This window comes from Pseudopodoces humilis, chromosome 16, assembly GCF_049639895.1.
Source record: "Pseudopodoces humilis isolate 2021_Gansu_Grassland_sample_001 chromosome 16, ASM4963989v1, whole genome shotgun sequence".
In the NCBI taxonomy this organism is placed as follows: domain Eukaryota; kingdom Metazoa; phylum Chordata; class Aves; order Passeriformes; family Paridae; genus Pseudopodoces; species Pseudopodoces humilis.
In genome coordinates, this window is record NC_142215.1 from 2,767,440 (window position 1) to 2,778,183 (window position 10,744).

General features: G+C 51.8%; 1 protein-coding gene across 1 annotated transcript in view; it reads left to right on the top strand.

Moving 5' to 3' along the window:
* The window catches only part of PCSK6 (proprotein convertase subtilisin/kexin type 6), a 33,773-nt gene extending 23,926 nt beyond the window's left edge, over nt 1-9,847 (top strand). The window contains exons 13-21 of the mRNA XM_005521626.3: nt 217-353; nt 2,351-2,530; nt 3,096-3,198; nt 3,729-3,925; nt 4,361-4,448; nt 5,556-5,647; nt 6,903-7,032; nt 8,044-8,156; nt 8,596-9,847. Of these exons, the coding sequence (XP_005521683.2) occupies nt 217-353; nt 2,351-2,530; nt 3,096-3,198; nt 3,729-3,925; nt 4,361-4,448; nt 5,556-5,647; nt 6,903-7,032; nt 8,044-8,156; nt 8,596-8,693 (1,138 nt within the window). The 3' untranslated portion in view covers nt 8,694-9,847. The remainder of the gene's footprint in view (nt 1-216; nt 354-2,350; nt 2,531-3,095; nt 3,199-3,728; nt 3,926-4,360; nt 4,449-5,555; nt 5,648-6,902; nt 7,033-8,043; nt 8,157-8,595) is intronic.
* Nucleotides 9,848-10,744: the final 897 nt, after the last annotated feature.

The following is a 10,744-nucleotide window of genomic DNA, read 5'->3' on the forward strand; positions in this document are numbered from 1 at the left end:
CTGGGCTGGGCAGCATCCTCCTTTAGGGGGTTGCTGTAAGTTTCCTTGGGTTTTAGGGGGAAGTGGGAGGCATGTGCAGGTTTCAGCTGCCGGAGCGCTTGGTGCAAGGGGGCGTGCATGCAAGGATCCCTAAAATCCTCAGTTGCCAGTCTACCTTTTCTGATAAAATATGACATTCAAAGTCACATCTCTTGGTGCATGGCATTACCATTGCAGGGTGTTTGACCACTCCAATGAAGGCTTCAAGGGCTGGGAGTTCATGACTGTCCACTGCTGGGGGGAGCGGGCGGCGGGGGAGTGGACTCTGGAGATCCACGACACACCATCCCAAGTGCGCAACCCCGCTGTGCAAGGTAAGGATCCCCCAGTGCCCACCAGTCTCTCTCGCTCCCAAAACCCTTTGTAGGCTGCTTCGTGTGGCTATAAATTTATATAAATTTTATAAATTATATAAATTTATATAAATTATATAAATTATAAATTTGGAGTTTAATGGACTCCAACAAAATCTGTATTGCCCAGATTTTCAAAAATGGGAATGAAATGTCAGCTCTGAATGCAGGAGGCTGCAGGTCTGGCTGAGCTGGAAGTTGGTTTTCTCGCAGCAGCAACAGTAAACTGGCTGCACCCAAGAGCCAGGTTTCCAAAATTAAACTGTAATGAGTCAAAATGAGGAAACCCAAGAGCTGTAATTGTTGTTTGTTTGTTTTGCTTCACTGCTGGGACATCTGGCATGTGGGCTGGTTGTGCAAGGACGCAAGGGGATGATGCCCCTCGGGCTGCAGACGGATGGACATCCTCCCTAGACTGCCACCATGCCAGGCTCAGCCTGACCCCCTGCATGTCCCAAACTCTGCTGTGTCCCCTCCTCCCCAGCTTGGCCGCCTGCTCCCTGACCCCCTCCCAGCACAGGAGCCGTGTGGGCAGGATCCGGCCCCGCTGGGAAGCGGCAGCCGCCTCGCTGGCTGGGGGCAGCGGGATGTGAAGCATCCTGCCTGGGGCTGGCGTGTGTTGTGGGGGTGTTAAATCCACACAATCACTGATAGGAAGCCAGGAGTATATTAAAAATTTCTCCCACGCTACTTTCTGGCGGGAGGTGTATGTGGGGGTGCGTTGCACAGAAAGTGTTTCTGTTTGCTGCCTTCACCCCAAATCTTTTGAACTCAGAGAGCAGCAGCAAAGCGCCCACAGAGCTGCTTTTGCCCCCTGGTATTTACAGTTTGTGGCGGGCGTTTCTGAGCCCCTCACAGGCATCAGGGCTTGGCAAAACAAAATGAGAATGAGTGCATTAAGTCATCCCCTCAAAAAGTCTGTGCTGGGTTTGAAGCAGAGAGGGCACAGCAAGAGAAAAAAGAGGGAACACACTCCCAGCTTGTAGCAGAAATGGGAATTAAATGTTGATTTAATATCACTAAATTGGTTAATTTAATATCAATTAAATACTATGAGTGTCATGTTGCTGCTACTGCTGCACCCGCAGATCAGGCCAGTGCAGCCTGGGCTTTCCTCACGCAGGATATTTTAGATTTAAAGCAAATTCAATTCTTTTGACAAAGGCACTTCCCCAGCTGACACTTCCAGGGCTTGACCCTTCTCAGGCTCCACACCAGCACTGCTCTGTGCAGCAGGTGTGTCCTCTCATGCCTTTGGGAGAGCCAGGGGATTTGGGTATTGCAAATTTTAAGCCCTTCCTGGAAACACAGGGATTAGTAGTTAAAGCCGAGCATGCTGCAGGCATGAAGTGACTCGCATTGATGGGGAATTGGAAGAAAAACAGTAAGAAAAAAAGAAGCAGCAGCATTTTTGGACTCTCTCCCCAAAGCCATGTGGCTCGTGGAGGGTCTTGGTGTGGGTGTGATGCCTTGGGAGGGGGGGGGGGTCTCACCAGGTCCACTACAGTGTTTTGGGGGATGCTGAGCTCAGACCTCTGTTGTGTCAGGCAAAGAGATGGCTGGAGCAACAGCAGCAAGAAATAATCCAGTGTGTGCCAGGTGGCTTTTGTCAGACAGAAATAATCCTCTATTGTGAAGCTTTTAAAATTACTGGTTCTCTGCAGTGTTGGGCTCAGAGACTGTGGTGATGCTGCGGTTCCTCAGATGAGTTATGGAATTAAAAATCCCTTGTAAGTGGCTTAAACAGCTGCATTTGTGTGGGCTGGAAGCTCAGGGGCTCATGAACATTTCTGGGTGTTCACTGTTTGCTTCTGCATTGCTGTGCCAGCGGTGACACCCTGATGGTCCAGTCCATCCTCCTCCCCCATCCTCCTCCCCCATCCATTCCCCCAAAGCTGGATCTCCCAGAGACGGGCGGGACAGGGAGCAGGATGGCTGAGGTTGTGTCTGCCCCACAGGGAAGCTGAAGGAATGGAGCCTCATCTTCTATGGGACAGGCGAGCACCCCTACAGTGCACTGAGTGTGCCCCAGTCCCGGGGGAGGTCACTGGAAGTGCCAGCATCGGAGATGGAGCCATCGAGAGCCGCCTTCCTGCAGAGCCAGGTGGAGGTGGCGGAGGAGGAGGAGGAGTACGCGGGTAAGCGCTGCCTGAGCTGCCACGCTGCTCCCCGCAGGAAAATGAAATCCTGATAAAAACTGGGGGAGCCACAAGGTCTGATCCTGCCTGGGGCTGAGGCGGGCCGGGAGGAGCAGTGTCTGTGGCCAGCACGGGGCAGCAGGATGGTGAAATTAGAAGGTAGGAAATGCCCCGTCCCAGCCACAAATTGGTGGTGCAGCTCTCTGAGGGGTAAAAAAAGCTCCACCTTCCCTCCTCCAGCATGGGCAGGGGTGGGTGTCTCTGCTGCTCCCTGAGGAGCAAGTCCCTCTTTGAAAGCTGCTGCTGCACCGATGCTCAGCCAGAGGATGGCTGGGTGGGATTCATTCTGGGAAGGATGAGCTGCAGGAAAGACAAGCACTCAAAGCCATGCAGCTCCATAGGATAGATAGGATAAAATTTAAAATATGATACAGGATATAGAATAAGATGGGGGAAGAGTCCAGGTGTCCATTGGTCCAGGGAGGGGTGTATTCAAGGCATCCTGGCAGTGGTGCCTGGAGGGTGCTCAGCTTCTCCCACACTGAGCTGGTCTCTCCCTCCTCAGGTCCATGCCACCCTGAGTGTGGTGACCAGGGCTGCGATGGCCCCAACGCTGACCAGTGCTTGAACTGCATCCACTACAGCCTGGGCAGCGTGAAAACTGGCAGGTGAGGGGTGGTGGCGTGTCCCCATGGGGTCCCTGGGTGACAGCAACACCTTTCCTCAGGTCTCACAGCTTGTGTGGGTGACAGATGTTTACATAAAAAAGAAGTGTATGAGAAATTACATGGGTGGAGCAGGATGTGTGAGGATCTCTGTCCTGAATTAGGGTACAGTGGGGTGGAGGACATGGAGCTGGAGAGCCCTCGAGCATCTTGGCCACACAATTATGTTGGGGAAGAAGCTTAGGCTTCACCGGCTGGGGTCACCCACACCCAAGGGACAGCCAGTTGAGCTGCCAAGTCACTTCAGGAATTGGGGTTTCCACTCCTCAGTCTCTTGGGATGGCACAGGGAAACTTTACCTACAGCTGGGACGTTCCCATCTCCAAATTAGACCTGTGACTTTCAAGATGCTGTAAATCACAAGAATAAGAAGTAAACAAGGTCAAATTGCTGCCAAGGCTGGGGGACGCTGCGGGTGAGGGGACAGTGGCGGGTGCCTGAGGCAGGAGGTGACCGGCGGGTTCCCTCCCCAGGATGTGCGTGAGCTCGTGCCCTGCTGGGTTTTTCGGTGACAACGGCGCCCGGAGGTGCCGGCGGTGCCACAAGGGCTGCGAGCGCTGCGTCGGGAGGGGACCGAGCCAGTGCACGGCCTGCAAGAGGAACCTCTACCACCACCCCGAGATGGGCACCTGCGTGCTGCTGTGCCCGCCCGGGTTCTACGCCGAGGAACGTAAGGATAGTTATCACTTGCAAGTTGCAGCACGTGCATGTGCAGGGGTTGCTTCTATTTTAAGTGCTATGGGTGGAGAACACACCTTGATTCTTGAGTATTGGCTTTGAATTTCTCTCTTGACACACTTTGAATGGTGAAGGGAGGAGGGAAACCTCTGGGTGTTCAGAGGGTGGTGCAGAGCAGAGGTGCTCAACTCAAAGCTCTTAATTAGAAGACTGTAATTAATGACCCTGGTTTCTTACAAAGCATATTTTTTTTTAGCAAGCAGTGACAGATAAGGTCACCTGCAATAGCAAGGATCTTTTGGGAGGGACGTGCCTTTCCACCCTGGGGAGCTGGTGCTGGGGTGCAGTGGGGCTTTGCAGCTCTGACTGCTGCTTGCAAATCACCGTCCGGATTTTATTCTCCCTGCATTGCTTTGTTTTTTGAAAGGTCAGAAACGCTGTCTGAAATGTCATCAAAGCTGTAAAAAATGTGTTGGCGAAGCAGACAAATGTACAGCATGCAAAGAGGGATTCAGGTAAAACACCAGCACGGGAGGAGTTGATACTTGCAGCACTCATACCTGTGGTTTAAATCTGGGGAAACTGATGGGAAATTAGAGTGAATTAAGTTCAAGACTAGAGATTCTGCTTCCACAGTGCTATAGCTGTGGTGCAGTGTGCCTAGACCTAGGAGGTCTAGGGATTTAAAGGTGGTGATTAGTGTCCCTTTCTTAGCTGAAAATCGTGATTTAAATTTAATTTCTTTTTTCCCAGCTCTTTCCAGGGTGGTGGGTAAGAGCTATGTAGAGCTGGTACCAGCCTGAGCTGTTCCAGGCAGGCTGAGAATCCCCACTGCAAAGGCAGAAACCCTTTCCTCAGAGTCATCCATGCTGAAAATTTTATTTGGTGTACCTGTTGAGTGGGGCTAGTACAGGACTGATTTTCCAGCACTGCAGGTGCAGGCAGAGCCCTCTGAGGACCTCTGGGTGCCACTGCTGCTGGCCCCACAACATCTGCAGGACACAGAGCCCAGTGTCAGCTCTAGGGAGAAGCTGTTTTCCATCCCCAATTGCTCAGGGAAGTACAATCCCACAGCAGCCTGCAGTGTTCAGGCACTGTAAGTGAGTCAGAGCCACGGTGTAGCAGTGGGGCTCTCTCAGACAAAGAAATTCCCGCTGCCAAAAGATTATCTACTCCCTCAGAAAAGCACAAGTGGAGGCACTTGTCAGACATAATCCGCACAGCGCTTGTTTTTTATTGTCCAATATCCTTTTAAGCCGGGACTTCAAATCATCCCTGCCACGGCGAAGCAGCACCGGCCTGGCCGCGGCGCTGAACCAATTTCCTTTTATTCTGGGGAGCCTCAGTGGTGCAAAAGGTCTTCAGGAGAGCCTGTATGGCTGCCCATGGGAAAAAAAATAATTTTATTTCCTCCTGGATACTTAACTAAGGAGCCTGCAGCTGTCCCTTTGGTCCAGGCAGGATTTTAACTTCTCCTAAGACGCTGGCTGATTTTCCAACACCTTCTGTGCTACAGGCTGAGGGTGCCGTAGGACACTGGGAGATGAGGAGATGGGAATGGGCTGTGTTGAGCCCTCATATCCCACAGCTTTGGGTGCAAATGTTCTCTGCTTTCCTGGCAGCCTGGCAGGGGAAAGCTGTGTGCCGGAGTGCCAGCCTGCCATGTACCTGAGCCGGGAGCCGCGGCGGTGCGAGACTTGCCCTGCCAGCACAGGTATGGCCTTGGCCCCACAGCATCCCATGCAAAACCCCAAACCCCTCCTGCACCAGATGCCACTCCCCACTGTACCCACCCTGAGCCGAGGCAGAGTGTGCTGGGGGAATGCAATCCCAAGTCTCCAGCACGTCCTGTGAGGTATATGTTCATGCTGGAAAGGTTTTTAGGGGAGTTTTTACATTTTTATTAGAGCCATTTTTTATTTCTCGATCTCCCCGAAGCCAGGTGCTTTAGTTTAATAAGGTTGCAGGGGAGGCTGTAAAACCCTCTTGGAGTGATGGAAGGTGGCTTTGCAGCGGATAAAAATGTCAGGCAGCTGAGGTGTGTTATCCCGTGTTATCCCAGCCGCCCCACAGCGCCGGGCTGGCCACTCCTGCTTCCCCCAGCTGCCTCAAGTTGCTCAGCATTCCCTTTAAATCCTGCCTTCCTTGCTTCCTGCAAGTCTAATTATTTTCCATTGTTAATGTTTGTGCCTGTCCTCAAAATCATCATAGATCTGATGATAATATGATCTCTAGACAATCCATGTTCAGTGGCATGAACCTCTTCTATCATACATGGGCAATTGCCTCGGTCTAAATCCAAAATATTTATTGATCTTGTTGGCAAGCCTGGAAGGGAATGGGCTCTTATTCCCTGAAGAAAATTATTTCCCTTCTAATTCTTATTCCAGTCAGTGTGAACGTACTCCACCACAATTATTTTTCCAGCCTTTTCTCGTCTCCTTTTCCTGTATAACCATTTCTCAGGCTTGGTATGTGGAAGCCCTTTAATGATACCACCTCCATCACTGAGCTTTGCTGTCCAGCCACAACACACAGACATCAGAGTGGGGCTCTCTGCTTTCCCAGCTCCTCTCTGGAACACTTTCCTCCTTCAGTTCCTCCTTGGCCCTCCTTGGATAGTTCAGCATCTTCTTTTATATCCCGGGGAAATCCAAACTGGTGCATGCTTGGGAGTGGTGGCTGATGGCCCAGAGGGGATGTGCTGGTCCTCACTGAGTCCTGGTAGCCAGCTTTTGGCTCTGCAGAAGAACAGACACTGGGTCCCAGCTGAGGTTTTTGGGATGGAAGCTGAGTTTTTGGGGTGGGAGCCAAGCACATGCACAGGACCCTGTGGTACAACAAGCATCTCGTTCACAAGCAAGACAAAGCCAAGCTGGTGTCCCCATCCCATGAAGGGCTGTGGCCACGCTTGCTCTGTCTCCAAAACCACCCAGGTGCCATTTTTACCCTTGTCCCTGTCCCCACAGGGCCAGGTGAGGACGACTGCACCCCCTGCACCCCCGAGGGCTCTGCACCCCACTGGCGCTGTGTCCCCGCCTGCCGTGAGGGTTTCTACCCCGCCGACAGCCACGGGCTGCCCAACAAAGTCTGCAAGAGGTACAGAACCACCGGAGCAAAGCCAGGGCTGGTGGGGAGCACTGCCAGCCATGACAGGATAATGCTGGAAACAGCTCACAGCTTGATGAAAATGAAAATAGGGATGAGGGAGCCAGGGCAGCTGTGGGGCTGGACCCCACACGGCCCTGCCCTGTGGATTTCAGAGCAGTGAAGCCACACGCACCCCCGCCAGAGCCAGCCAAGGTGTCTTAGGGCTACAGTGGAAGGGGCTCAGCCTCAGCCCCGGGCTCTCTGGAGGAGGTGTGGGAGGAACAGCAATGTTTAGGTAAATAGCCCAGCTTTCAATTAAACCTGCTCTGTTTGCCCTGTGGCCATGTTGGAGGAGTGCTCCCCTCTCCTCAGCCCAGCACGGGGCTGGGTGCGGGAGACAGGGAGATGCCGGGAGGCAACAATTTGCTCCCACTCTCTCCGGAGCTCTGCACTTTAAGTGGGGAGTGGGAGTGGATTCAGCCTCATGAAAGCAAACACGAAAGGCAAGGATTAAAGCTGATTTGGGAACACACAACGCCATCCCTGACTGCTGGGGTTTCACTCACCTGCACTGTTTCTTTGGCAGGGAGGAACAAGGGACCAGCATCCCTTCCCAGGGATTTCAGGCACAGTCCCCAGGCAGGAAGCACAGTGCTGGGCTCTGTACTCTGAGCAAATGGATGGGACCAGCACAGATTCCCTTTGCAGCTCTTTTTCTAGCTGTAAAGGGAAGCTCTTTTTTCTAGCTGGGATGGCTGGGAGGTGAGATGCATGTCCCACTGAATCTTCCCAGAAGGAAGAGCTTTTGGGATGTCACCAGCTGTCACTGGCCATTGAGTTGGCCTCACCAAACCCAGGGCTTCAATAACATTTCAGCTTCAAATTTGCCATTTTCAGCATCCTCTGGTTTGGTCTGGCTGTCACAGTGCCAGCAGATGTCTTTTGGCTGACGGCCCACTGCGGGTGGCCTGACCAGGGTGTTGGTGCTGGCTCAGGCCACAGCAAGGTCTCTGTCCCCAGGTGTGATGACCACTGCTCAGCCTGTGAGGGCTCCAGTGGAAACTGCCTCAGGTGTAAGGATGGCTACAGCCTCCTCGGTGGCTCCTGTGTGACGAATGAAACCTGTACCAACGGTAAGTGGCAGAACTGCTGGCACAGTAGTGCTCTCCTGGTAGCAAAAATGAGAGGTTTGGGGGATTCCCTTAACCATTTAAAGCTAAAAGTGCTGGAGCTCCTGGGCTTGCTGGGGCATGGCTGCAGTGGGCTGGGCTCGGGCTGTGGGGGGCAGGTGGTTCACCTGGCATTGCTTCTGGATATCTGCCTGTTGCTCAAACACATCCAAGCATTTGTATTTTGTTATAGTTTAGTCTTGGGGCTAATTCTCCCACTCACTGCAAAGCTCTTTTATTCCTTCATTAAAACCATGTGAAAGATGCCCTTAAAAAGCGACTCCTTTTCAATTCTGTCTCCCCCAACACTGGCACAGTTGCTGCGCCTGTTACATGCAATGTTTGTTTATTTAAAATGTTAATCTGCTCTCATTTTCTCTTGTTCCTCACCCTGGCCTCCCAGCTGACAAGACTTTCTGTGAGATGGTGAAATCAAACAAGCTCTGTGAAAAGAAGCTGTTTGTGCAGTTCTGCTGTCAGACGTGTCTTATGGCCGGGTAAAGTTCAGCGGCTGCATCCATCTAGGACTTCCACTGACTGCCAGCCCAGTTTTGCCAAATGTTTAGGACAAAAGTTTATTTTTTCAGCTTTGGGAGAGTTTACATGGTGCTGTCAAGCATTTGCTCGTAAGTTTGATAGCTTTAATATCACTGTCGGCGCGTTTCTATAGCAATATGTTAAGCAGAGATTGGAGCGTACCCTGAGTGATCAAGGCCTGGAAGCAGCAGACAAGTGGTGATATTAACACTCTCAAACACTCCTGGTGAGCAGGGACCAATGCATGATCCATGTACACACGCTTGGTTCTTTGCAGAAATCCTACTGATCCGCCCGCTCCGAGCAGCCGGCGGGAGCCCTCACCACAAGGGATGCAGGACTTCACACACCTGCGAGGAAAGAGCCAATTCTGGCTCATTTTTGGTACCCTTTTGTGTCAGGTGCCAGCTGATCTAAACCTGCATTGCCAGGCCGTGCTCTGTACATAGTCAAACGATGAACCAGGCGGCTCTGGAGCGGGGCCCCACAGCCCACTCCGGCACTCCTGTTCGGATTCGGTCGGTCACTGCTTCCCTCTGGCCGTGGCAATAACTGGAGGCTTGAGGACCAAAGCCAGAGCTGCCCCCCGTGGCTCTGCAGGTGTGTCAGCCCAGCAGGGCTTTGCCCTGCAGGTAACTGCAGCCAGGCAAAACCCGTGTGCCTACAAGGAGTTGTAGGGTTTGGGGGGGGCAGGGGGGGTTTGTCCAGACAGACCAGCCTTACCATGAAATGTATTTCCCTCCTGGAACTGCTTGTACATTGCTGATTAAGTCAGTTCTGGAACAAGCTAAATCCTTCCTCTAAACGAGATGTTGTCCCAATTAATCTTTCTTGGCATTTTGCATTACGAATCCTCCCCCTGTTTCGCTGGGTACACCCCTCTCTCTCTCACAAAATCCTCCTGTTCATGGCAGTGATTTTTCTTGGGCATCTATTTCCCAAATGAGACATTCCAGGGATCCAGCCAGGAAACTTAATTCTACAAAACCCTTCCCCAAACAAACCTTTTCATGCTCTATCTTAATAGTAAGTCATGTGGTGTTTATATAATTGTGTTTAAAATATCCTTGGCTATGTTGTTTTACAGATTTTTAAAAAATAACTTATACAACCCTTGGGTTTTTTCTCCGTGGACTATTTTTTATATGGGAGTGGGGTATCTTTTTGTGTTTTATTCCTTCTCCTTTTCTCCTCTCTGACCCTGCAAAGCCACTCTTTGCACCAGATGTATGTAAACACTCTTTCCTACACTGCATGTTCTGATTTTCATTGTTAATAGTTTTAATGAGTTAAACCTTTCGCCATTGAAATTCCCAGTACAAATTGTCACCAGCTCCACACGGAGCTGGGATAATCCCTGCTTGGTTTCGGCTGCAACGACACCTGCCCTGCCTGGGCTTGCCCACAAGAGCTCACCTCAGCCAGGTGAGGAGGTGAAAGCCACACTGTCTCCAGCCCTAACCTGCCTGGACCAAATCCAAGGAAAGATGAAGCTTTGGTGAACTGATCTTTAAGTTAATAAACTATTGATCTCCCCTGACAAATGAATCTGTGCTTTTTGCAAATTCATGCAGCCCTGACTGGAGACACTGCACGTCCTTACTTTGCTGGACAAAGCAGCTCCTCCTGCTCAGCTCAGAGCACTTGTGGGAGAAATGCTCAGGAACAGATGAGCTTCATCTGCAAAAACCCCACTGTTGTTGTTGTAAAAGTCTTTTTACCTCCAGACAAAACTCAGATTCCAAATACTTGCCCTGTGCCAGGCTGGGCTGGTGCACCCAGGGCCATCTTACTGTGGTTTGGGGCTGTGCTGGGGCACGGGTGGGTGTATTCTCCAGTGTGGGGGATCCTGGCTGACAGAAGGGCTTGATCACCTTTCCCACTCACACGAGGAGCGTCCTGAGCCCTCCAGTTCCCGACTGTTCCCAGCAGCTGGGAACCACAGGGCCACTGTTCCTTGTTGGCTGTCTGCGAAGGAGAGGAGCCGCTGGTGTGGTTGGGGAAGGGAGGGAACT